Here is a 27,941-nt window from a genome sequence, read left to right on the forward strand (position 1 = left end):
GGTTATCGGCTTTCAAATCGATAGACTTATCGGTTATCGGCTTTCAAATCTATAGAGTTATCGGTTATCGGCTTTCAAATATAGAGAATTATCGGTTATCGGCTTTCAAATATAGAGAATTATCGGTTATCGGCTTTCAAATATATAGACTTATCGGTTATCGGCTTTCAAATCTATAGAATGATCGGTTATCGGCTTTCAAATATAGAGAATTATCGGTTATCGGCTTTCAAATCTATAGAATTATCGGTTATCGGCTTTCAAATATAGAGAATTATCGGTTATCGGCTTTCAAATATATAGACTTATCGGTTATCGGCTTTCAAATCTATAGAATGATCGGTTATCGGCTTTCAAATATAGAGAATTATCGGTTATCGGCTTTCAAATCTATAGAATTATCGGTTATCGCATTGGCCAAAATTTCGGTGCATCCGTGTGTGTATATATGTATGTATATTATATTATATACTATTATTTTATATATAAATTATATATATGCACACACACACAGTAATATATATATATATGTATGTGTTTCACATTTTAGGGCCAATAAGACGTTAATTACTGTGATGTTATTTTAATATTTAGGCACATTTCCTCCCTAATTTTAAATGTAAAAATATATGTATATTGTAAAGTATATTTTTTTTAGATTTGAATAAAATATTATTATTATTATTCTTGCAAGTGAAATGTGACCTGGCCACTTTTTTATGAGATTTACCCTTTAAACGCATTCATATCCACTGGGAAGATACTTTCTTTTTTTTTTTTTTTTTTTTATCAATTACTAGTTTAGATTAAGTGTTTAAGTTAACTTGGTCTTTGTGTTATTGTTCTGTGTGCGAGTCGACGAATTGTGTGGCGAGGTCTTGCTAGTCTAAAAACAGAGCTTGAGTTTCTGCCAGAAGTGTAAAAATACTTGCAGTCAAGCCAAGAAATTCACACACACACTAACGTTACACACACACTCGGCTTACACATTAAAAGTTCTCAGACAGAAGCAGCAGAAATGAGTCTTTAAACGCATGCACATGTGATATTGTTCAGGTAATGCGGTTTCTGCAGTGTAATGTAACTGTGAGGATGCGTCAGGTCGTATTTTAACACCCGTCACCTCAGCAGCGAGTGTGTGTGTGTGTGTGTGTGCGTGCATCATGTTCAGATACACTGGATTCATGTTCTCTCTGTTCAGCATGTGTGACTCGACCCTGAGCTGAAGACCGGACAAACTGTGAATGAAGCCGCTCTGATGATCAGAATCTCTGAAGAACTGGACACTCGTGAGTACGTTCATGTCCTCGACGTCTCAGTGATGCTTTCAGCGGGAAATAACATCATATTCCAGAAACTATGTTGATGTTATTTCTCAACAATAAAGCGTGAAGCTATGAATTGACTCAAAAGAAGTTGCAAGGAGAAATTAAAGGTGTAATGAGGAAAATATGTGTGTATGATATTGTGTAAATAGTGCAATGTGTATTACACACTTCATTTTACAGTGTCCTTGTTACACATGTTACATGTACTTACCATAGTAATAAGAGTAAATTGATTAATTATAGCTAAATCAGTGTCCCATTGCTTTTTGTTGCAATAACGATTTACATGTGCTTTAGTGATAAGCTAATATATTGCTGTATTGTCTAATAATTAAATTCAGAATATAAGTGTCATAATTTATTTTACAGTGCCCTTGTTACATGTTACATGTACTTACCATAGTAATAAGAGTAAATGCATAATTGCATGCAATTAACCCTCAACCAAACCCTAATCCTAACCCTAACTCTATAGTAAGCTTAATATTACTCAGTATTTAAATATATAATTACACTGTAACAATGACACCTTAAAATAAAGTGTAACCGAACTTTTAATGTCTTAATCTGTTTTCCTTGTTATTAAACATGATGTTAATCTAACATTGATCAGTTCTCTTTCTATTTTAGGAAATACGAGTTAAATCAACAGAGAAAAGGCTGTTTCCATAACTAAAGTTACATAACTAGTGTCTTACAGTGCTATTTTTAACTCGAACGTAAATGTAGAAAATTAGAAATGTTGAAATAAAATTTCTTTAAAAAAAAGTTGAAGTACTAAAATGACTAAAACCAAAATAAAAAATAAATTCATGCTAAATAAAAATATTTTACAAAGCAAATGCTAATAATAAAGCAAAACAAAATTGCTCAAAGATTTAAATAACTAATAGCTAAATCAGTGTCCCATTGCTTTTTGTTGCAATAATGATGTACATGTGCTTTAGTGATAAACTGATATATTGCTGTATTGTCTAATAATTAAATTCAGAATATAAGTGTCATAATTTGTGATTTAAAAAAAAAAGTAGATTTAGTTCATAACTGGTAAGCTTGTGAACCCCCGAGTGTGTAATGTGGATCGGGTTACAGGATCATGTGACGCACGTCAGCACTATTAAATACAGCTTGAGCTGTTTCTGTGGGCGTCGCTCTGTCCGCCACGTGCCCGACAATACCAAAGATTATTAATATCATTTGGAAGCATAAGTTTTAAATGCATGATATATTGATATTTGGGATAACTCAATGAAACATGCCAAATTGTGCCGGCATAATTTTTTTGGGCCAGAATGTCATACGAATAAATTATGAACACACAAACACAAGAGAGAACCAACAGAATATTAATAACTGATTATGATTAATGTTTACTGTTTCCTGTCAGCTTTTTGATTTTCTATGCATTTTTTTGCCCATTAAAATAAAACTTGTAGCTGTAGTTTGCCTTTTTGCCAAATAGTTTTGTCAGATTACTGCCTAAACCAAGTGTTTGTTCTTCCCTCATATTTAAAATATTTACAACACATAAAATATTTTCCTTATATTTCAATGGTTTAAACTCACAGGGTCATAAAAACAAACTGTTTTTGTCTGTGTGTATATATGTATATGTATGTGTGTGTGTATGTGTGTGTGTATATATATGTGTATATTTATATATAAATATATATATGTATGTATGTATGTGTATATGTATATGTGTGTATATATGTGTGTGTGTGTATATATATATATATATATATATATATATATATATATATATATATATATATATATATATACAAGCATATATGAGCATTTTTAGGGCCATTAAAACCATTGTGATGTTATTTTAATATTTATGCATATTTTCACTATGAATTTTATTGTAATGTGGATAATATATATATATATATATATATATATATATATATATATATATATATATATATATATATATATATATATATATATATATATATATATATATATATATATATATATATAATTGTAAATTATTTATTTTATGATGTAAAAAAAAAAAAAAGTAATTGCAAAATGGAATGCACATTTTGAGGAGATAATAGGTTATATCATCTTTTTTTTATATCATTATTATTTACCAGGTTTTCTAAGAGGCCATGAATCTTCTTGGCACTGCGCTCATCTTTACTGTAGCCCTCAGTGGTAAGTGATTAATCTCTTCTGTGTTTAGAAGAGTCTGATATTAAAATTGCATTAATTTCTCATGGCACGTCCTCATCCAGTCTGTCTAGGTTTGTACCTGCAGACGTCGGAGGTCCGGGCGACCCTCGGGAAAAGCGTGATCTTGCCCTGCAATGGTTCTGGATTCCCAGTGGAAGAGCTGTGGGTTCACTGGGAGGCGATGGGAAAAGACGTCCTCTCGGTTCGCGATGACATCATCAGGGTCGGGAGGGCGTTTGAGGGGCGGGTCAGTTTCCTCAGGGATCCCGCCGAGTCCGAGGACTTTTCCCTGGTTCTGACTGACGTGATGCTGAACGATGAAGATATATACGAATGTCTCTGGAAGGAAACCAGACCCGTTTGCTCTGTGTTACTGCAGGTGTTGCGTAAGTAACCGAGACTGGGTTTTAAATTTACTTTTTCACTCACCGGCCAATTTGGCTTCTCCATTTTTAACCACTACCACATAACGTTAAAACAGCTAATGTTAGCTACAAGAAGTTATCGCGAGAACAGCTTTAGATCAGGGACTCCTCTCTTCACCACACCGGATAACCGAAAATGTGCAGCGATGCAGATTAGCTGAGGTGACGTCCACCTGTCACTCAAGTGGCCACGCCCTTAATTATGCAGAACTTTAAGGCTTAATATCATTTAAACGGATTAGTTATTAAAAAAAGATCACCCCCCTCACAAGTCAAAATTAACTATATAGACCAAAACTATTTTTTGTACCAGGCTGTAAACACATTTTTTTTTTCCACTGTAAAGTTGGGCATTTTAACATGGGATTGACTCTCTTTTGGAGCCTGTCTCTAGTGGCCAGTCGATGAATTGCAATTTCTTACGTGTTGGATTCAAAAGAGAGACAGGAAGGTTGCCACTTGATTAGTACACTAGATAGAAAACCATCTCAGGTGCCTGAGAAAATTAAACTTTCATATTTAATCATATTTTCCCACCTCAGGCACAAAGTACCAGTTCATAAATGCCATATGATGAGCATCAACACAAGTTAAAATCTCTCTCGTATTTCAGCAGAACCAGAGTTGTTCCCTGATCATGTGGAAGCTAATGAGGGCGAGGATGTCACTCTGGAGTGCTTCGGGAATATCCCTAAATATAAACCATGGGAAGACATCTACATCCAGTGGCTGAAAGATGACAAAGAGATTCTGCGGTTGAGCTCTGGAAAGATGGACGTCAGTATTGATTACAACATCATGGCATTACCACCCAAACACAATATCTCTCGCGGCGTCTTCTCACTGACCATTCGGTCGGTGAGTGTTTTCGACCAGGGCGTTTATGAGTGCCGTTACAAGGGCGTCGATTACGAGGAGCCGCGGAGCGGATTCCCGGAGAGGCAAACGCTCACTGTTTGGGGTACGTGTGTGTTTAACTGAGAACAGAGTACACACTCATGATGGGGAGGAGACAGAGTTATCCAATCAGCAGTAGGGGCGTGTTCACTCATGATGGGGAGGAGACAGAGTGAGCCAATCAGCAGTAGGGGTGTGTTCACTCATGATGGGGAGGAGACAGAGTGAGCCAATCAGAAGTAGGGGCGTGTTCACTCATGATGGGGAGGAGACAGAGTGAGCCAATCAGCAGTAGGGGCGTGTTCACTCATGATGGGGAGGAGACATAGTGAGCCAATCAGCAGTAGGGGCGTGTTCACTCATGATGGGGAGGAGACAGAGTGAGCCAATCAGCAGTAGGGGTGTGTTTACTCATGATGGGGAGGAGACAGAGTGAGCCAATCAGCAGTAGGGGTGTGTTCACTCATGATGGGGAGGAGACAGAGTGAGCCAATCAGCAGTAGGGGTGTGTTTACTCATGATGGGGAGGAGACAGAGTGAGCCAATCAGCAGTAGGGGTGTGTTCACTCATGATGGGGAGGAGACAGAGTGAGCCAATCAGCAGTAGGGGTGTGTTCACTCATGATGGGGAGGAGACAGAGTGAGCCAATCAGCAGTAGGGGTGTGTTCACTCATGATGGGGAGACAGAGTGAGCCAATCAGCAGTAGGGGCGTGTCCACTCATGATGGGGAGGAGACAGAGTGAGCCAATCAGCAGTAGGGGCGTGTTCACTCATGATGGGGAGGAGACATAGTGAGCCAATCAGCAATAGGGGTGTGTTCACTCATGATGGGGAGGAGACAGAGTGAGCCAATCAGCAGTAGGGGTGTGTTCACTCATGATGGGGAGGAGACAGAGTGAGCCAATCAGCAGTAGGGGTGTGTTCACTCATGATGGGGAGGAGACAGTGAGCCAATCAGCAGTAGGGGTGTGTTCACTCATGATGGGGAGGAGACAGAGTGAGCCAATCAGCAGTAGGGGTGTGTCCATTCATGATGGGGAGGAGACAGAGTGAGCCAATCAGCAGTAGGGGTGTGTCCATTCATGATGGGGAGGAGACAGAGTGAGCCAATCAGCAGTAGGGGCGTGTCCACTCATGATGGGGAGGAGACAGAGTGAGCCAATCAACAGTAGGGGTGTGTCCACTCATGATGGGGGAGGAGACAGAGTGAGCCAATCAACAGTAGGGGTGTGTCCACTCATGATGGGGGAGGAGACAGAGTGAGCCAATCAACAGTAGGGGCGTGTCTACTCATGATGGGGAGGAGACCGGGTGAGCCAATCAGCAGTAGGGGCGTGTCCACTCATGATGGGGAGGAGACAGAGTGAGCCAATCAACAGTAGGGGTGTGTCCACTCATGATGGGGAGGAGACAGAGTGAGCCAATCAACAGTAGGGGTGTGTCTACTCATGATGGGGAGGAGACAGAGTGTCCACTCATGATGGGGAGGAGACAGAGTGAGCCAATCAGCAGTAGGGGCGTGTCCACTCATTCTTTTTTGGGAGGAGACAGTGAGCCAATCAGCAGTAGGGGCGTGTCCACTCATGATTGGGAAGAGACAGAGTGAGCCAATCAGCAGTAGGGGCGTGTCCACTCATAATGGGGAGGAGACAGAGTGAGGCAATCAGCAGTAGGGGCGTGTCCACTCATAATGGGGAGGAGACAGAGTGAGCCAATCAGCAGTAGGGCTAAAAAATGTTGTATCTTAATAAATTAATTAATAAAGCAGGTCTCTCTAGAGAGTTAACCGTCCCCCCCCCCCCCCCTCTCTCTCTCTCTCTCTCTCTCTCTCTCTCTCTCTCTCTCTCTCTCTCTCTCTCTCTCTCTCTCTCTCTCTCTCTCTCTCTCTCTCCTCAGCTACGTCTTCAGGGATGACAGACCTCATGGACACGTTCTCCAGTGCCAGCTCGACCTCTCACACACACACTCACACAAGTGTGCCAGCTTGGACGGCTGTTGCGAGTGCTCAGACTGAAGCGGGCCGCACGACACCAACACACACACATGCTACGAGTGCTCAGACTGAAATGAACATCAGTGTGCCAACACACACATATGATGAGAGAGTTCAAACTATAGCGAGCAGCGCAGCACCTACACACACACATACTGAGAGAGCTCAAACTGAAGCGAGCAGCACAGCACCAACACACACACATACTGAGAGAGCTGAAGGTACTGCTACTGACAGTCAATACATGTTTTATCAATGACTGATTCTCTTCATATAATGTTGTTGGTGATTCAGTGTCTTGATTTATACTGACCCTGTTTCAATCTGTGTTTCTCTCCTCCAACACCGTTTCTCCTGATGACAGATGTGTCAGCCGTCCCTGAGGCGGGCACCGTTTCTGGTGAGTATTGAACATTTTCTTAAGCATGCAAAGCTGATAATTCTTATACATTATATTTATAATGTAGTCCATACAGCCTGTGCGCTATATTTTAAGTCTGAAGACAAATGATAGTTTTGTGTGAAGAACAGACCATTGAAATTCACTCTCTTAAATATAATTACATTATTTATATATTATATTATATATTATTATTATTTAGTAGTATTAGTACCTCCACTCAAACTTATTTTATTTTCATTTATTTTGCCAACGCAGCAGGTCAAGTTTTGCTGAAGTATTTAATATAATAGTCAAGTAATATATAATATAATATAATATAATATTCAAATATTTAATAATTATAAAGTTATTTAATATAATATAGTATCATTATATATATATATATATATATATATATTATATAATACTATATTAAATACTTTTATAAATATTTGAATATCACATTTTGTAATATATATATATATTAAAAGGTTAAAATTACATTTTAATCAGTTCCAAACATAGAACTATTGTAAGAAAGTCCAAGAAAATGAACATTTTGTCATCATGTAATGTATGTGTGATTATGATCATACGGTATTTATCCTCAATAAATAAATGCTCTTTTTGGACTGAAGAGGAAGTTTTTAGCTCTGAAAGGTTCAGTATGTTTTCATACATCAACATCAAAATTATTTCAACAATCAAAGGCTACAAACCCTCTAAAAGTAAAGAACAGCTGAGCTGATACACACACCTGATGCAGAACATTATAACGGCTTCAGGTGAAGACTTCTCTGTGATGCATGTTTAATAGGCGTGTAACGATTCATGTCACGATTCAATACACATCACGAAACTGAACTCACGATACGATATTATTGCGATACTCCAAGACACATGATAAAAGCCTAACAAATAATGAACTGTTGATTAAAATGCTAAATTTGGTATTTCATTGTGTGTGTAAATGACAGAATAACAATATTCATCATCCTGAAGCTGAAAATACAGAATTATTTTAGACGAATGAACATCAGTGTGCCAACACACACATATGCGAATGCTTGCACTCTTTCACTGACTAGATATTATATATATTTAAAATAATGTCGGCCACTTTTTACTGGTAACATCAGACATTTGGCATTATCAGGCCCACAAATATATTATATTCAAAATTATATATAGCAGTTTAATGAAGTACTGACACTAAAATTATGTAAACCTGATTTTTTATTTTTATTTTGGGTGAATTATGCACAATAAATATTGTCACTATCCACGATACATATTGTTGCATTTTTGTATTGCGATATATTGTGACACGAGGATCGCACGGGTTTATTTGTGGCAATACATTGTATGGGTCAAAATTGTCCATTTTTCTTTTATGCCAAAAATCATTAGGATATGAAGTAAAGATCATGTTCCATGAAGATATTTTGTAAATTTTCTACCGTAAATATATAAAACATGTATTTTTGTGAGTGAATGCAGCACAATCGCCAACATAAATGAACAACTTTAAAGGAGATTTTCTCAATGTTTAGATTTTTTTGCATCTTTAGATTCCAGATTTACAATAGTTGTTTCTCGACCAAATATTGTCCTATCATAACAATCCATACATCAATGGAAAACTTGTTTATTCAACTTTCATATGATGTATAAATCTAAATTTTAAAAAAATTTACCCATGTGACTGGTTTTGTGGTCCAGGGTCACATATATTGAAACACCCCTAATGTTTAATGCGAGATGTTCCTCTCAGGTCAGCGTGATCCTCTCGGAGAGTTCCCCTCGGATGAGAAGATTCCCTGGATCCGCATTGGACTCATCACTGGAGTTCTGCTCGTGACCGCAGTCGTTCTGGGATTATTACTGGTGTTCGGAAGAATCTGAGTTATGAAGGGATTAACGTTCCATTGCAATTTTGTGAGATGTGAAAAGTTGGTTCAACAAAATATGATGTATTTTTTTTATATACCTTGTCTTATTTGTGGAGCAGAACTGTTCACTCACAGGACTCAAGACTATTTAATACTTATATAATATATATAAAGGTTCGCCTGAGTTTTTTAATGTTTTATTTTTTCTTGTATCCAGAATGTGCGCTGATATTTTTTAGGGTTTTAATAACTAAACCCACATTTTCTCTGAAAAAAATAAAATAAAAATAAAAAGTTTGTTAAAACTAATTTGTTTTAAATACAATATAAAGGGTGGTACTTTGATCTGTGAATATTTTGAGTATGGTGCTATTCATTTATTTATCTTAAAATGGTGCTACATTTTTTTTTGTACGTTCTAAGTATTTCTAATTTTTGAAAACCATCTTTTAAAGCATGAAGCAAAATATGGCACAAGTATTATCAAAGACTGTAGATCTACTAATGCGATGTTGTTGTAATGTGCCTGATTCATCACTGTTTTGCAGATCTCACGTTTCTCCTTTTTTGTCACAAAATAAATCGAACAGTACATTTGTTGAACGCATCCTGACATTATAAATCATACTCAGGTCCAGATGAGATCCGCAGTGCATAATGTTGTAAAAATGTAAACTCATGCACATGCAGTTTTTCTTTTTTGGTTTGATTGCAGTTTGCATGTTGATGTGTTTCTAATGCTGAATTTGAGAGTTTTATGCATATTTTGTATGTAGAAACTCAACCTTCTTGAAGCAAATGTCCACATTGATAATCTCTTAACAAATACAGCAATGATGTGAAACTGCCCGGACACAATAAAGAGCATTATTTTCCAGTGACAAGATTTTCTGTTTATTCCGTTGCGTCACAAAAAAACATGTTCTACGGCAGCAACAGAACACAAGCCTTCCACAAGAAGAAGATGCAATGGACTGGGGCTGGTAAAAAATTTAAAGCAAAGACAAAAAACCTTGTTTATGAAGATAAAATAGTTTTTAAGCATGCATTAGAGCAGACTTAACAGAAACAGTCTAAAACAATGGTCAAACGCATTATTACAAAACCTCAAACTTGGTGAACTATGTACTCATGATTACCCGTGAACATGCTCCTCATTTCATTGGCGTGCAAAGGCCGTCACAGGGGGATGTGGCTGAAGAAACGTACAAAATTACAAAAATGCGAAACACAGATAGTGCCGTCCGAGATGATATTGCTCTAACGGACGGCATGTGAAATGAAATGCAGGCGATGTGGCGTCACATGTTGGTGGCGGCTGTGAACACGGGTCCGGTGTGAACCCCGTCTCCGGCCACTTCTCCCATCGCCTGAAGAGCCACTGTGGCCGCCATCGCCTTGGCGTGTTTCTTGTTGGGACTGGCAGTCTGAGGCTGATAATCACTCCCGTTCACCACCACCTGACGGCACAGAAACACCTGATGAACTCCTGATGACCTTAAATGCACTCGGGCGCCGCATGATTAACATTGCACAACTTCAGCATCACACGTGCACACTAGGGTGGTCCTTATCAAGTCCTTTTTTTTTTTTTTTTGCAAAATGTTAGTGTCTTAACCTTTTAAACTGTTCCTTTTAACTTCAAAATTAGAAATATGCAAAAATGTTGACAAAAAAAAATGATATTTAGAGGTAGCTCAATCATGTGGAAGATTGCCTATGTTAAGCTGTGCGGTGTTATTGTGATATGCAAGTAATATTAAAAGTTGCTGCAAATGAACTACATTTTATTGAAATCAGAGCAACACTGACATGACAACGACGACAACAATCTCAAAAAAGCACAAAGTTTTCATCAATCCCTCATTTCTGATGCTCAGCAGCCAGTGTCTGGATCAATTTCAAGGAATGTAATGTAATTTTTGAAACCAAAAAATGTGCTCTAAACCCAAACAATAACCAAGGTGATCATCAATAGAAATATGTATTGATTCCACCCGGAAAGGTAAATCTGCTAAACCAGGTCATGGATTAATTTGGATTTAGTTTCTACAATAAGTAAACTGAGATATGTATCTAAAATACATATTTAGGAATATATGGTGCATTAGATGCTTTTATGGAGATTGTTTTGGAATTTTACTAGCCAGGTACAATACCAAATCAAATGATCTGTTTTTACGAAAATCATCAAAATCTCAGAAAGTTTAAAGCTATTGAGCTACCAGTAATTATTATGTTACTGCCATAAAAATTGGCATGCTGTATTTTCTTATATAAAGGAACAATTTGAAGGGTTAAGAGCATGACAATTGGAGACTTTAAAAATAAGGACCACCCTACCCTGCACTACATAGTGCATAAGTGCATCATTTGGGACACAACTCTTATTTTATTTATAATACGGTGATGTCTAAATTCACAATCCGTTGGAAAATACTGGTTTTATTTTTAGTGGGTTTTACATATTTTTTTAACATCATATTTGAGAAAGTTGCCGTGGTTAAAGGAAGCACTGACCTTGAAGAGGAAGTTCTTGCGGTGGTCGGGTCCGCTGTGGTGCACCATCACGAACTCAGGCTGTGGCCACTTCTTCTTATTGCACATCTCCATCAGAGCAGACACCGGATGCTTCCCTAATAAACCACAGAGATTTTACATCTGGGGTCGGGTTGCACATTTTATCAACCAATCTCTGACTTGTAAAAGCCTGGCTTTTGAAATGCTAGTCAGAAAATGTACGTGTTTTATGTTGAGCATCATATTTTTGATACATCAGGCTTTCATGGTTCATATAATATGATACAGGGAAAATATGGATGAAATTTTTGGCATTTGGTGCAGATGCTGATATTTATATGGACAAAAAGTGAGATGAAATTCTGATGCTTGTAATGTAAATTCATTAGGTCTTGATAACAGTATAGCAGATACTAACATAAAAAGCATATAAATATCAGTATCTGCCAATGTTATGTCTTAGTAAGATGATATTTAAATGCTTAGTTTGATGAATTTTAAAACATATTATGCAATGCAATACAATGATTGAGAGATGAACAAATAAACCTTCCTCAAAAGCCTGAAGATCATATTTGATACGCATGTTTTGTAGCTTCAGTTCAGTAAGTGTTCATCTTGAAACATTAATATCAATATCAAAGTTATTCTTGTGTGTTTACTTGATATAAATCAGTGCAGATTTAAAGACACGAGGACACTTGTAGAATTACACTAAAAGACTTGCTTGATAAACAAGTATGAACTATCAGACGACAGAAGGCATGCGACAGAAGCCTATCAAATATGATAAGAGTATATTGTATATTTAAAGGGGTGGTTGATTATGATTTGACTTTTCTAACTTTAGTTAGTGTGTAATGTTGCTGTTTGAGCATAAACAACATCTGCAAAGTTACAACGCTCAAAGTTCAGAGCAAAGGGAGATATTTGCTTTTACAGAAATTGCTTTTTAAGGACTACAACAAACGGCTGGTAGAGACTACACCACATTCCTCCCGGGTTAGTGACATCACCAACCCTAGAATTTACATAAACCCCGCCCCCTGAACACAATTTATAGATTATCAGGACAGAATATGCTAATCAATGACTAGAAGATAACTACACATCAGCTTCATAAACTCATCAACTAACCATTCAGAAATGTCCTGTTGCTTCTACATGTTGTCACTTCTTCTTGAGTCTCTCCATCATTGTCTGACTCCGGTTTGAACATAAAAGGCTAAAAGTTACTGAAATTTTCAGTGCATGTGTGTGTGTGTGTTAGCAGCTCCGATTACCTCACACACACACACACACACACTGAAAATTTAAAAAACTTTTAGCCTTTAATGTTCAAACCGGAGTAATTTCACACAAGCTCTTGAAGCTCCGCCCCCTGTGCCGGGAGCAGCAGCTCATTTGCATTTAAAGGAACAGACTCAAAACGGTGCGTTTTTGCTCACCCTCAAAAAGTGACGATTTTAACATGCTATATAAAAATATCTGTGGGGTATTTTGAGCTAAAACTTCACACACACACTCTGGGGACATCAGAGACTTATTTTACATCTTGTGAAACGTAAACCATGTAGGGTAAATCATGTCACTCACCTAGAAGATCCTTCATCACCACAATGTTGCCAGATTTCTGTGTTTTCTCTCCTTCTGCTACAAGCCCTGAGTGAACAGAAGCACATGACGTCACGACTATGACCTCAGTGATGACATCATCACCCGATCTGTTTCCTCACGGGTCGTTTCCCTCACCCTTGCGGTCCGTTTTGAAGTCGATAATGATGGGCTCCACTGTGCCTTCCCTGTGCTTCCCCAAACCCTCCCCTGAACGCCATCCCATCTTCCTCATCAATAACTCGCCCATCCCGCCCGAGACCGGCGCCGCCCGCAGGAACTGGTCCTGAATGCAACGGGACAGATTCAGACAGAGAGAAAGAAAGAGAGGCAAACGGAGAGAAACGGCCAGTAGTGAGAGATTCGCTCGTTCAGGAGGCACGTCACATGACTTCAACCGGAGCTGTGAACACTTAGATATAACAGCCTTGTCAATTTCTATTTTAACACTTCAAGTCGTTATAATAATAGATAAATTGTTTAAATGTAAAGTCCTTTATTTCTCACCTGCAGCAGACTAAACAAGTATAAATATACATATAAACATCACCAGGGCTGCATTTATTTGATCAAATTTGATTGAAATAAAAATTATTTCAATTTAAAACTGCTTTTTTCTATGTGAATATATATATATAGTAAACTAATTTATTCCTGTGATCAAAGCTGAATTTTCAGCATCATTACTCCAGTCTTCAGTGTCACATGATCCTTCAGAAATCACTCTAATATGATGAAACATTTATGATTATCATCAATGTTGAAAACAGTTTTGCGGAAAAACTTCCAAAAGTTTGCGCATCAAAATGTTACAAAAGATTTGATTTCAAATAAATGCTGTTTAACTTTCTTTTAAACAAAGAATCCTAAAAATATCACCGTTTCCACAAAAATATGAAACCGTTTTCAACATAATAATCACAAATGTTTCTTGAGCATCAAATCATCATATTAGAGTGATTTCTGAAGGATCATGTGACACTGAAGACTGGAGTAATGATGCTGAACATTCAGCTTTGATCACATGACACTACTATATATTCACATAAAAAACAGCTGTTTTACATCATAATAATTTTACAATATGAGTTTTGTTTGACCAAGTAAATGCATCCATGGTGCGCATAAGATCTTAATAAATCCAAACCTTTTGACCAGTAGTGTATATCTTAAGTAACACATAACTTAATTTACTGTGCAAGCCTTCAACAGGCGAAGCATCAATCCCTGTCCTGAACAGAACTCAGGCTTTGAGTCGGTTCAGTGGAAACAAACAGGAGCACATGGCAGAAAAGCATCAGTTCACACACAAATCCACATGAATAGAAGGAAGGGTGCTGGAGGACGTACGTACCTAGGCCCCCATCATCGGCCGAGCATCTGACGTGAACACAACGGGCCTGACTCTGACCATGGCAAAGAGGCAGCTACAAGGACTGACCCTGCAACAAGTGTCCATACAGAGGGGTGAGAGTTCACAGGTCAAACTGTGAGCCCCCACCCCTCGTCCATCCGTGTCCCAACCCAACCAATGAGCTTGAGAGCCTCGTACCCGCTGGCAAATCAATGCCAAATCCCAAACATTGACCCTTGTGACGCTTCCTCTGTGGCATTTTAGACTAAAAAAATAAATAAAATCAGGTTTCTTTCGACCTTCGATATCATTTGAATCACGCTCTTATGTAAAGAGTGAGCTCCAAACATATCGCACGGGGTTTATACAGTCAAACCAAAATTTATTCAGACATTTTATCACTTTATCACTGTTTATTCGCGACAGTTTCGAAAATGGTGGTAAAATATTGTTGATATTAGACTGTCTCACAAATGAATTATGTTGAATATCTGTCAGCTGTTAAATTTAACTACACAATTAGATAATACCAGTTTAGCTCAACCAATCACCAAGCAATACTTCATTTTGTGTAAAAAGAGCATTAGCAATAATCATTTTTGGTCACAAATGTTACTGTTAGTCACTGTATGAAGAATTATTGGGTATAATATGTCACATTTTACTTTATTTTGCTCTCCTCACTTACATAAATGAACTATAGAGTCATGCACACACTAGTAAAAAAAATATCAAAAATGATATCTGAATAATTTTTTGGTTTGACTGTATATCGAGTCGTATCTAGGCAAAGTTGGCCATTTTGGTAACACTGCCCTGAATGAATGAGCCGTATTTTGGTTGTGTGAATTCCATGATCTCTCTGTACAGAGACTGTGGTGTTTTAAAAGCATTTAATTAGCTTAGTCTAAATAAAAACTTTAGATTATCATGTCTTAAATGTAAAGGTTTGTATTGCACATCAGTCAGCATCCAAAGCCTTCTCAGCTAAAACGAGACTCATTACAAACACATGTACACAGTTTTAGTTGAAAGGCTTGTGTTGTGTAAATTTAATATTAATACTAATACTAATAATAAGACCAAGGGGTTTTAAAAGTGCCTAAAACCTCTTAGAGTAACTGTAACATACGACTTCAAAAGATTTATTGCTTTAATAAAGTGACAGGAACATCAATATGATTAAAGACACCAATATTCACTGAATATTTACACTAATGTTCAAAATTTGATGTCAGTAAGATTTCTTTTTTTTGAAGGAAATTCATACTTTTATTCAGCAAGGATGCATTAAACTGAGCAAAAGTTACAGTGAAGTACATTTATGGTGTTACATTTCAAATTAATGCTGTACTTTTTGACTTTCTATCAGGATCCTGAAATAAAATGTGCCACAAAAATATTTATATAATAATACATTGATAATATAATCAGAAATGTTATTTGAACAGCAAATCAGCATATCAGAATGCTTTCTGAAGGATCATGTGGAAGTAATGATGCTGAGAATTCAGATCACATGATTTAAATTACACGTTACAAACATAATCACATAGAAAACGTCTATTTTAAACTGCGGGAATATTACACAATTTTACTGTATTTTTGATCAAATAAATGCAGCCTTGGTGAATATGAGACAGATCTTACCAACCCCACATTTCTGAACAGTAGTGTAGATAAATATACTGTATTCAACATATGAAGTGGATCGAAACAAGTTCTTTACAAGTTCAAAATTCATGTATAACTTTGATGAAAAGTTTTGATCCACTTTAAATGTTGCCTACTGTAGTTTATTAATCTAACTGGAGGTTGTTATTATACAGAATCGTATGCATAAATTAGCCATTTTCGGCATGTGGCTCATCCAATCAGATTTGAGAGTCGGATCCTGATGCATATTTCTCTATTCACTGGAAGTTTGCATGTCATTCAGAGGAGGGGCGGAGAGACTTACTTCACATCATCTTCCTTTCCTCCCCTCTCTCAAAAGACACTTTCTAGAGGAGTAAAGTGAGGCGTGCTGCCCATCCATCAATGCATCTGCTACGACAGAATTTCACATATAAAACATCTGCATGCCCTGCACAAGTGGTGTACCCGTCCGACTGCTTCTGCGCTGGGGGCGTTTAACCAAGAGAGCCTCGTTTCCCTCAAAGGGTTGAGATCAAGTCAGATATTTGCACTTAAAGAGGACCTATTATGCTTTTATCATCTGTGTTTAGTGTGTAATGTTGCTGTTTGATCATTCTCTATATGAGTGTCAGTGTTTCTGAACTCCCTGAAACGCCTCCATTGTAGTCTTGAGTTTCTTTCGGGAGCGAAAACATCACAATATTCCTCATTATAATAATTAATGCGCAGAATAAAGGGGCGGGGCCTGGTTGAGTTAGTTAGTTGTGTGTTAAAATGGCAGTTATGGAAAGGGGCGGGACATTTCCCAAACACGCTCGAAGCAATCGACCAATCACGACACACTGCTCCAGCCGACCAATCAGAGCACAGTGTGCTTTTCAGAAGGAGGGGCTTCATAGAGACAGGAAGTAAACAGAGCGTTACTGACAGACTGGGAAGAGAGGAGCCGCAACAATGGAGAATGTGTGAACATTTTATTTTTTTTGAACATTCAAGCATGAAAAAACAAAATCAAGACATTGAAAAAGGGCATAATAGGTCCCCTTGAAAAGAAAAGATGCTCTTTGTCTTTCATTCAGCTGACGTCAGTAAACACACAGCTCTGAGCTGTCTTTTGGCAAGATCGTTTCCCAGGATACATTGACGTCATGCTAAGCTCAAAGATCAATACTTATTAATTAAAAAGCGGCCGGTGTGAACTATCATTGTGCGAGTGACTGGACTAGCGCTCGGATTAACAACTCAGCTGGGTACACCAATTGGCAAAGTAATCACAGATGACAATTCTTATATGCTTTATAAAAGAGGATGATGGGTATTTTGAGTTTTGAGAGGATTTCAGGATCTATTTTACCCTTCATGTGCAATGTGAGCGTATGTCAGAACAGTGTAAAATATAAACTAAGCATCTGACTGCAATACACCGTCTTTCATGATTCTTGGGAATTTAACACACACATATATGATGCAAAACACAAACCATCAAGCACAATATATGTCCAGAATCATTGTAAGAGTGGTGGCGTTGACTCAGGGCTTTACCTTCTTAATCCAGGCTTGTGGGCCGCTGTTCGAGAGCTCGTCAGATGAGAGCACTTGAGCGCCTGTGGAGCCTGTGAAGAGGCCGGGGATCGTGTTGGACTGGGCCCATGCATCAACCTGCGAAAGTTCATTACCAGACGTCAGCAATACAATCATGATGCATGGAAATAAAGTCTCAAACCTAGGCTAATACCGAATGTATTAGAGCTTAGGGATGTCCCAATACCACTTTTTGCAGAATGAGTCCGATACCTTCATTTTTGTTACTCACCAATACCGATACCGTAACCGATCCCTGAATTTACACTGCATTTGTAATTTTTAAATGTATTAGTAGATAAACCAAAAGAATATAAGGGCCATTCCACCGAATGGGTGACATTTGCTTGTTGTAACTCTTCAAAATTAAACAATTTTTTATTTTATTTCAACACTGAATCTAATACTCAAATATTTATCTATTCAAAATGTGTATTGGTCAATCTCAGGCAACTTTATTTAATTTTTTACAAGGTTTCTAAGCAGAAGATGGACGCATGTTTTCTCAGTCTTGTTACCGAAACTCATGTGCCATTTAAAAAGCATGTTTAAAAGCATGTCAATTAATTCCTTTGTTTTCCCCACAAGAAAGTGTTTATTTTAAAGAAATTGTTGGTTATATGTTCAAATAACTGATATTTGTGACAAAAAAATCACTATATATTAATGCAAGGTGTATTTTTGTAAAAAACACAAAGCCATTTTTTTTGTTGTGCTTTCGTCATTTGTTTTTATTTATTTATTTATTTTATTTATATAAAAGTAGCTTCAAGTTATTTTTATCTAGTTTCAGTAAATTTGGTATTTCAACTTCAGCTTATTTAGTTGCAAAGGCACATTTCCAATTTTCACTTAAGGTTATCATCTAATATTTATATTTTATTTACCAAAAACGGGTTTTAAACAAATTTTAAGTTGACGTCTTCATAAATGTGTGAAAGATTTTGTAAGCATATTACGTAGTTGTGCTTGCAGTCGATTGTTTTATTTGTGATAATAACGTAACGAAACATCCCAAATTGTGTGCAACATCATTTTTGTCCAGACTGTCATACAAAGAAATTATGAACACATGCAAAAACAAGAGAGAACCAACCAAATATTAATGATTAATTACTAACTTATGCTGTAATCAGTGTTTGCTTTTTCCTGTCAGCTTTTTGATTTTCTATGCATTTTTCTTTTTTTTGCACAGTAAAATAAAACCTGTAGCTTGCCTCTTTGGCCAAATAATTTTATCAGATAAATACCATAACCAAGATTAGTGTTTTTGATTAACTTCATATTTAAAATATTTATATTTAAAATATTTATATTTAATATATATATATATATATATATATATATATATATATATATATATATATTGTTTAATCAAACTTGTAGAGTCTTTAAAAAGTTTAGTCCGAACATCACTTTTGCCCACTACTGTAATATTATATTTTCTGTTTTCATTTTAATTTTAGTTCAAGTTTTAGCAATTTTGTTGAGATTTTTGATTTTTGATTCAATTATTTTAGTTCATAAAAAAACAATCCAAGGCACTCGAGTAAATTGTTTTTAGAAAAATATAAAAAGCCTTTATTCATTCATGGCTTAGGTATTTTAAAAACAGGTGACGAGCAACGGCACACCAACGAGTCGGCTAATGAGTTTTCATCAGTGTGTGAGTGACACACACAATCAGAGTTCTTTCAAACAGAAATCAATTAATCACACGACAATCACCTGGTCATGCGGCACAGGACAAACATAAGAGAGAAAGTTCAAATATTACAAAGAAAATATATCTCACCAAAAACATGACTAAACAAAGCAAAATATATTTAAAAACAACAACAACAAATACAAATACATTATCATAAATAAATAAATTGGAATATATGTATCAAAATCCACAAGTCAAAATATCATAAATCCAATTAAGTATACAAATCAGAATCTCTACACCCAAAGAGCTCCGGTAATCCTGAAATACTGAATGTACTTTTGCACTTTTTGCATTTCTTGCTTTTATCTATTATTTTAGTTTCAGTCATTTTAGTACTTGAACTTGTTTAGTTGCAAAGGCACATTTAAATAGTTTTAGTTAACAGTAACAGCACTGCTACACTTAAACTAGTAGCTGAAAGTAAGAACAAATTAGCCAAAACATACAAGACACTTTCTGTGATTTATGGACCATGTAGACTCTCAAACTCAAAACGTACTTGCTCCTGAGCCCGGTTGAGCATACACATGGCATTGATGTCGAAAGGGTTTTCCGCCAGCCTCTTCTGCGCGACCGCTCTCTCACTGACGGCTAACGTGATGTCCACGGGCTAGAAACGAAAGACAAGAGGTTATAGAGACTAGCTGAGGATGAGGCTTATATGAGATCAATTTGATGGATTTCAGAAGTTGAACACTGACTTGAGAAGGTGCTTCAGGAAAGACACTATCATTTTCCTTGCTGGCTTCCTTAGTCTCAGAAGAAGCAGAAACAGAAGCAGAAACAGACGCAGGAACAGACGCAGGAGGCTTTTCTGTTTTCTTTTCGACTGGCACCCATTCCCCATAAGCACCATCAGCCTCTTTCTTCCTATGCTGGGAGCCGGAGGACACCGGGAACTCCTTAGCAAAGGCCGCTTCGGTTCGGACGCCTGGCTTTACTGAGGTGATCTGAAAGAGAAGAGAACACTGTTACTGTGAAGTAGAGAAGAAGACGGTGATATTAAAATCCTGCCTAAAGCGATAAGACATTAATTTCATAGTATGGGCAAAAAAACTGATAAATGGCTGATATAAAATTTCTGGTCTTGATAAACAAAAAATAAAACACACAAAAAAAAAAAAAAATCAATGTTTATCATAATGTCAAGCGTTATAACATGCATGATGAAAAAGTAACTTTTGTTTTGGGAATCGCTAAAGATTACATTTAACAGTTTTATCAAATTATTTGTGTTTTTATGGAGGTCATTTAAATGTAAAAAAATGCTAAATTAAATATCCATTATCAAACTATACTTATACATTTTAAAATCAATCGTAAAAAAATTAAAGCCTACCTCAACATGCATAATTGAGGTATAATTCATGTTTAATGGCTAATATTAAAATTTTATACAATGCATTAAATGCATTTTTTTTAATCGATTGCATTTAGTGTTATTAAATTAATTAAGGTGAGTGTTAGGTGACTGCAAAGATAATATAAATGTAAAACAACAAGCATTTTAAATATCCAATATCAAACAATACCAATAAACCGAGAAGGAAAAATAAAAGCCCATCTCAACAAGCCTCATAATTCAAGGTATAGGTACAGGGCCCTATTTTAACGATCTAAGCGCATGGTCTAAAGCGCAGGGCGCAAGTGCACTTAGGGCGTGTCCAAATCCACTTTTGCTAGTTTAACGACGGGAAAAATGGTCGGTGCTCCCGGCGCATGGTCTAAAAGGGTTGTCTCTATTCTCTTAATGAGTAATGGGTGTGTTTTGGGATTTACGTTCATTAACGTATTTACGTTCGAGTCTCATCTCCCATTCCATTTAAATGCCAGTTGCGCTCGCGCCATGTGTAATAATTATTCGTTACATTTATATAGCACTTTTTCTGAGACCTCAAAGCGCTTTACATAGAAGGGGGAATCCCTCAACCACCACCAATGTGCAGCTCCACTTGGATGATGCGACGGCAGCCATATTGCGCCAGAACGCCCACCACACACCAGCTTACTGGTGGAGAGGAGACAGTGATGAAGCCAATCAGTATATGGGGATGATTAGGAGGCCATGATGGACAGAGGCCAAGGGGCAAATTTGGCCAGGATGCCGGGGTTACACCCCTACTCTTTTTCGAAGGACATCCTGGGATTTTTAATGACCAGAGAGTCAGGACCTCGGTTTAACGTCTCATCCGAAGGACGGTGCTCTTTTGGCAGTATAGTGACCCCATCACTACACTGGGGCGTTAGGACCCACACAGACCACAGGGTGAGCGCCCCCTGCTGGCCTCACTAACACCTCTTCCAGCAGCAACCTGGTTTTTCTCAGGAGGTCTCCCATCCAGGTACTAACCAGGCTCAGCCCTGCTTAGCTTCAGTGGGCAACCAGTCTTGGGCTACAGGGTGATATGGCTGCTGGCACATAATGCTGCTGGTAATAATATGAGTTAATGAATTAAAAAAAACGCTAACCTCAAGTATGAACAAAAGTAACAAGTCAAGTCATCTTCATTTATATAGCGCTTTTAACAATATAGATTGTTTCAAAGCAGATTTACAGTGATAATAGGAAATTAAAGTAACAGAGATTGTTTTGGCTTTACAGCAGCTCTAGAATAAAGATATTGTCCAGATAAAAGTGACAGACTTACACCGAGACTGAACGCAATGCCCTTATTCTCCTTCAGCGAAGCTCCAAACTTCTCATCCTCTTCATCGTCTGACACGTGTGGTTTTGCGATGGCCATCTCTTCCTTACTCTCGGCGATCTTTTTGCATCTCTGAAGGATTAAATAAACTGTTGGACTCAACGCAGACCAAGAAACACCAAACCTGCAAGCACATGCACAACAACCCTTACCTCGGTGAGCTCTTTAATGCTGAAGGTGTTCGCCTGCTTTGTCACTTTCTTTTTGGCTTCTTCAATACTGGCAAGATTAGGTGTGGCTGAAGACGGTGGCTTGTTGACGATTGTGGGTAATGGGGCGAATGAATTTTGTGTGAATGAAGCCAAGGCACCCATGCTAGACAAAGCAGCGGTCATGGTGGCGGCAGTCATGCTAGCCATAGCAGCGTTCATAGTCATGTTTGACATTACTGGCACACTTAAGGACAAGGATGTGGAATTTGAGGATGACATGGGTAGCTGGAGAATAGCTCTGGGCCTGAGACTGTCCGGGATCGGCACGCCTGCCTTGGCACACATAGCGGCAGCGTTAGCCTTAGCTATTTCCAGCAACTGCTCCTTATCTGGGAATAGGAAAAACAACAGTAAGAGAAGACAAATGGCTTACAATTTATTGTTACAGTGTAATTATATATTTAAGTACGGAGTAATAATAATTATGTACTTACTATAGGGATAGGGTAGGATTAGGGTTAGTTGCATGTAATTATGCATGGGTTACACTTTATTTTAAGGTGTCGTTGTTACAGTGTAATTAGACATTTAAATACAGAGTAATATTAAGTAACTACATGCACTTACTATAGGGTTAGTATTAGGATTAGGGTTTGGTTGAGGGTTAGTTGCATGTAATTATGCATAATTTATAGTTATTACTATAGTAACTACATGTAACATATGTAACAATGACACTGTTACCGACAAATGCAATTTACAATACTGGTCAAGAGTTTAGAATAATTACAATATTTTAATGTTTTTGAAAGAGGTCTCTTATGCTCACCAAGGATGCATTTATTTGATCAAAATACAGTGAAAAATTATTACAATTTGAAACACTGTTTTCAATGTGAATATATAGTATACTGTAATTTATTCCTGTGATTAAAGCTGAATTTTCAGCATCATTACATGATCCTTTAGACATCAATACGCTGATTTGGTGTGCGCTACGTTATTATCAATTATTAATAATGTTCAATTAATATAAATGGAAACCATGATACATTTTTTTCAGGATTCTTTTATGTTTAAAAGAACAGCTTTTATTTGAAATAGATATGTTTTGTAACATCATCTTTACTGACAGTTTTCATCATATATATCAAACACGTACAGAATTGGTGAGCATAACACCGTGTCCTAACCAGACGCGATGTGATAAGATTCCAGTGACAAATAATGTGTCTGTCCACACACTAGACTAGACACGACTGCGAGATGCGTAAAAATCAATCAAAACCCACAGCCAATCAGAACAACGTGTGGGCGGAGTCAGCCAATAAGAACAGCGTGTGGGCGGAGTCTCGCGGCACCAGAGAGTGATCCTAACGGCACTCGCAAGAAAATGGATAAGTAGCTACAAAATCAAATTCACAAATATTACACCATTTAAACATTATTAAAAACACATAGGCTGAGTTACTAAAACAATCTTTGTCAAAGAATACACTTCTTTGTTCACAGTTTGAATGTTCTTGTTTCCATTTGTTTAATTTGAAGATCTGAGGTGAATTATCCATTGTTGCTTTTACAGCTACAAAGCTGGAGCACTAAATGATATTCAGAGTCACATGACACGCTTTTAACATTAAATAAAGCACATAAACAGCACCTGAGATTATCATTGCAACACTTTGTGTTTGTTGTTCCAGCGCGACGTCGCAGAAAAATAGAAACCGTTTCTAAAATAGAATCGTCGTGTGTCGCGACTGGATAGGACAAACACTCTGATTAACATGGAAAACCTTTTATCGCGTGTAGTTAGGACACGGTGTAAGATCCCTCTTTCAAAGACATTAAATAAATATTAATTATTCCCCAAAATTTTGACCGAATTTAGAAGTTTCTTCATACCAAGTTCTGTAAGACGTGGAGGCGTTTTGCTGGTGCTCCGTCGAGGTCTGGAAGTCGAGCTCTTCTTGCGGAGAATGAGGACCGGGGAACGACTGGGTTCTCGCTTCCATCTGTCCCGCTGATTTAGCGATCGGCTCCCGAAGCCTCCTCTCCTCCAGCGTGAGCCGGATCGGGATCTCCTCCTCGAATGCGAGCGAGACCTCTTTCTTGATTTAGATCGCCTGCTTCTGTCCGGAGTTCGAGATTTCCTCCTACGGCCTTGTGAACGAGATCTCGACTTTCTCTTTTTGGGCGACCTCGACTTCGAACGTTTGCTCCTCGTTCTGGACTTGTGCGATTTTTTTGCCGAGGGCGATCGAGACTTTGATTTTCTCTTTCTCGAGGACGACTTTGATCTGGATCGCGCAGCTACTTTGGATCTCGAGGACGTTTCTTGACTGGGAGACTCGGATGGCGAGGTTGAGTTCCTCTCGATCGAAGTCTCCACGGCGGTTACTGGATTTGCGTTGGTTTCTTTCTCAGGGTTGGCAGCGCACTCTGAATCTTTTGGCGTAACGGTTGACGGTTCTTCAGATACATTGGTCACTTCCAAAGGCACCTCAGGTGTAATGCACTTTTGGGAAGACTTGGTCACAGATGTCTCTGCCAAGAAAGGAACTGGTCGCCAAGATCCAGTGACGCCGAATGTGTTGAAACCAGAACTCGAGCTGATCGACGCAACGTCAAACGAGTTCACAGCCATTGTTGGACTTTTTCCATTCTCTGTTGTGTTTTGAGACACATTTTTCTGCATTTCCACTGCACAACTACTGTCCACTGCCGGATCTGCATCACTCTTAATCGATTCAGTTTTCTGCAGTTCATCTTTCAGATCAGACCTTGATCTAGAAACGGACCTTGATTTAGAAGGTTTCGTTCTACTTTGAGACCTACTCTTGGAACGGCATCTACTTCGTGACCTAGATTTTGACGTAGACTTTCTGCTCTTCCTCGAGATCACAACAGACCTGGATCTAGTGCGCCTGGAGCGCGACCTGGATCTTGAATGTTTGCCTCTTCTGACTGAATGAGACCTGGACCGATTGTTGCGTCTCTTTGACCTTGATCTACTTCTCTCTCTGTGTTTATGAGTCTTTTTGGAGCTATTTCTGGAGCGGGAGGTTGACTTTGATCGCCGTTGTCGTTTCGAAGACCGGGATCTTGATCTGTGTCCTGATTTCCATCTGGGTGATCTCGATCCTCTAGAAGTCTCCTTACTTTTAGATCTTCTGCTGGAACTTCTTTTCTTATCTTTGGGCCTTTCGTTTTCAGTGCTTTTGTGGACAGAGTTCTCTATCTTGGGAATAATGTCAGGCAAAACACCAGATGTGTCCTTGAGCTCAGACTTTGAAATCTTACCTGCGGACGAGGACTTCGTATTTTCATTAAGTTTTGATTCAGACTCAGATTCAGAACCAGATGCTGAAGAGCTTTCAGACTTTGAGCGAGACCTCTTTACTTTGTCTGCATCTTTGCTTTTTTTCTTCTTCTTTCTCTTCTTTTTCTTTCCACTTTGGACAACAAACAAACATAGGAAAAAATAAAAAACACAAAGTTGAATCAAAGTTATAATTGAACCTATGGTATAGAAGCCTGTTTCCGCCACAAAATAAAACATTTTAAAAGATAATTGCGACTTTTTATCTCACAATTGCACGTTTACATCTCGCAATTCTGACTTTTTTTTCTCGCAATTGCGACTTTATATCACACAATTCTGACTTTATAACACATAATTGCAAGTTTATATCTTGCAATTCTGACATCTTTTCTCACAATTGTGACATATAATGTCCAATTCTAAGGAAAAATAGACGGATTTTTTTTTTTTTTACCTCAGAATAGCTTATATCTCACAATTCTGACTTTATAACATGCAATTGCGACTTTATATCATGCAATTCTGACTTTATATCATGCAATTCTGACTTTATATCTCAGAATTGCGACTTTATATCTCACAATTCTGACTTCATATCTCGCAATTGTGAGAAAAAAAGTCAGAATTGTAAGATAAAAAGTCGCAATTATTATAATTTATTTATTATTCAGTGGCGGAAACAAGCTTCCATACTAAGGAGATTAATTTGAACAGCCGTAAAGTTTATAAAACCATTAGACTGGTGCATGATTCAATGGAATAAATGATCAAATGTTAAGAAGAAAGATACTACTCTGAAATCAATCACTAAACATGAAGCAAACAAACAGATCTCGTCACATTTTGTAACTATACAACTACTATAAACACAAGGGTGACTAATTAACATTCGTTGTCTTTTGTAAGTGTCTCACCTTTCTTGTGTCTCTTTGTCGGACTCAGTCTCTGAGCTGCTGTCTTTTCCTTCTTTGCGTTTCTTTCTCTTCTTTTTGCTTTTGTGTTTTTTGTGCTTTTTACTTTTCCTGTGTTTAGTGCTGGTGTCCTCTTTAGGATGGTTATCTTGGAGGTCAGTATGTGCGACTTTATCTGCAGTGAAAGCAAAGACTGATTAGTGACAGAATATATGTCATAAAATGCAAAAACATAGACGGTATTGACAACTAACCTGTTGGTGTGTTCATTTGTTCCTCCTTTAGTCCATCTTCTCTCATCTCCGTCACAGGTTCAGACTGTGGCTCATCTGTAACACTGAATGAAAAAAAATAAAATAAAAAAAAATAAAAAAACATTTTATTACGCATTTAAAACATGATGCAGATGTAGATGAAGTCCGTTGTCTTTGTTGCTTTATTGAGTGAAATTCCTATCATGTACAATTAAACAGAATTATTAATAACAGAAGCAATCTTTTACTCTCAAGAATACAAAGAAAATGCTGTAACTCCTGTGTCCAGACCATAGAACTAAGACAAATCCAGTCATATTAGTATTTATATAGCGCTTTACAAATTGTTTCAAAGCAGCTTCATGATAAAGAATCTGTCAAAAATGAAGTTTTTGTGTTTCAGATACAAAAACATTGTATTGCATAACAATTCTGTCAGTGATTGGCAACTACCCAGCAATTGGGTTACCACTGAATCAACAATTATGATACAAGTGTTAGCATTTTAAAGTGTGTCACACATTTATATGAAACAATTATGGTGAAAGCTAACCATGGTAACATTTATTGTAAAGGTTTAACGTTACCTCACGACAACATTTACAACATTAGATAACGTTACACAAAACGTCTTATGTTAATACAGCGGTATTCTCTCATGTAACGTTACACTGGAATAACTTATAATTTCAACGCTATTTCAACATGATCCTCATTATGTAGCTAATACAGAAGGCAACAAACCGTGAGAGTTGACGCGAAAATACACAGTTCAGTTTCAACACCATCATTAAATGTTTAAGCACTATCTCAGTGGAGTTTGTGTACAGTGATCATAACAGCTAATGTTGAGCTAGTCGGCTAAAAAAAAATCCACGCGTTCTTAATGAAACACGCTATACTTTAAGTCACGAGTAAAAGATCGAACATTTTACCTGATTTCTTGAGTTTCATCCTCGATTTCTTTAATCTTATTCATTACAAAATCCCTGAAAATCTGCTCGATATTGGTCGCCATCACAGTAGAAGCGTTGTTGAGTCCGCCAGTATCCCAGAATGCCGCATCAACTGCT

At 37.5% G+C, this 27,941-nt stretch overlaps 2 protein-coding genes across 11 annotated transcripts; one reads left to right on the plus strand and one right to left on the minus strand.

The window, feature by feature from the left end:
* The first annotated feature begins 984 nt into the window (after positions 1 to 984).
* Positions 985 to 10,362, plus strand: LOC307145280 (uncharacterized protein). Of its 5 annotated transcripts, none has more exons than XM_079848279.1 (8): positions 985 to 1,056; positions 1,202 to 1,293; positions 3,437 to 3,497; positions 3,578 to 3,901; positions 4,554 to 4,901; positions 6,736 to 7,053; positions 7,197 to 7,232; positions 8,989 to 10,362. In XM_079848279.1, the coding sequence occupies exons 3-8, from the start codon at positions 3,452 to 3,454 to the stop codon at positions 9,117 to 9,119; spliced, it is 1,203 nt and encodes a 400-aa protein (XP_079704405.1). In that variant the 5' UTR covers positions 985 to 1,056; positions 1,202 to 1,293; positions 3,437 to 3,451; the 3' UTR covers positions 9,120 to 10,362. The 5 variants fall into 5 exon arrangements, with proteins under 5 accessions (XP_079704405.1, XP_079704409.1, XP_079704407.1 ...); XM_079848283.1 differs by having other exon boundaries at positions 4,557 to 4,901; positions 8,976 to 10,362; XM_079848281.1 differs by lacking the exon at positions 985 to 1,056 and having other exon boundaries at positions 1,137 to 1,289; positions 4,557 to 4,901.
* On the minus strand, positions 9,985 to 27,941 carry sonb (SON DNA and RNA binding protein b). Of its 6 annotated transcripts, none has more exons than XR_013818926.1 (15): positions 27,804 to 27,941; positions 26,869 to 26,951; positions 26,618 to 26,789; positions 24,284 to 25,833; positions 22,382 to 22,770; positions 22,173 to 22,301; positions 20,226 to 20,474; positions 20,024 to 20,134; positions 17,775 to 17,891; positions 16,555 to 16,640; positions 14,595 to 14,682; positions 13,379 to 13,526; positions 13,223 to 13,288; positions 11,627 to 11,742; positions 9,986 to 10,566 (listed from the first exon to the last, which is right to left on the minus strand). XR_013818926.1 is itself a non-coding variant. In XM_079848236.1 (13 exons), exons 1-13 carry the CDS (start codon positions 27,884 to 27,886, stop codon positions 10,408 to 10,410), a joined length of 3,372 nt encoding a protein of 1,123 aa, XP_079704362.1. In that variant the 5' UTR covers positions 27,887 to 27,941; the 3' UTR covers positions 9,985 to 10,407. The 6 variants fall into 6 exon arrangements, 3 of the variants coding, with proteins under 3 accessions (XP_079704362.1, XP_079704363.1, XP_079704364.1); XR_013818927.1 differs by having other exon boundaries at positions 16,555 to 16,643; XR_013818925.1 differs by lacking the exon at positions 16,555 to 16,640.

Source organism: Squalius cephalus (genome assembly GCF_949319135.1).
Source record: "Squalius cephalus genome assembly, chromosome: 2".
In the NCBI taxonomy this organism is placed as follows: domain Eukaryota; kingdom Metazoa; phylum Chordata; class Actinopteri; order Cypriniformes; family Leuciscidae; genus Squalius; species Squalius cephalus.

Bases quoted from the DNA above. Each gene is read 5' to 3' on its own strand.
- LOC307145280 (XM_079848279.1), top strand. From the start codon at position 3,452: ATGAATCTTCTTGGCACTGCGCTCATCTTTACTGTAGCCCTCAGTG. The intron at 3,498-3,577 runs GTAAGTGATTAA...GTCCTCATCCAG, and splicing joins CTTTACTGTAGCCCTCAGTG to TCTGTCTAGGTTTGTACCTG. The intron at 3,902-4,553 runs GTAAGTAACCGA...CTCGTATTTCAG, and splicing joins TGTGTTACTGCAGGTGTTGC to CAGAACCAGAGTTGTTCCCT.
- sonb (XM_079848236.1), bottom strand. From the start codon at position 27,886: ATGGCGACCAATATCGAGCAGATTTTCAGGGATTTTGTAATGAATAAG. The intron at 26,790-26,868 runs GTTAGTTGTCAA...CTTTCACTGCAG, and splicing joins ACAAATGAACACACCAACAG to ATAAAGTCGCACATACTGAC. The intron at 11,743-13,222 runs GTGAGTGACATG...GTGGTTTATTAG, and splicing joins GGTGATGAAGGATCTTCTAG to GGAAGCATCCGGTGTCTGCT.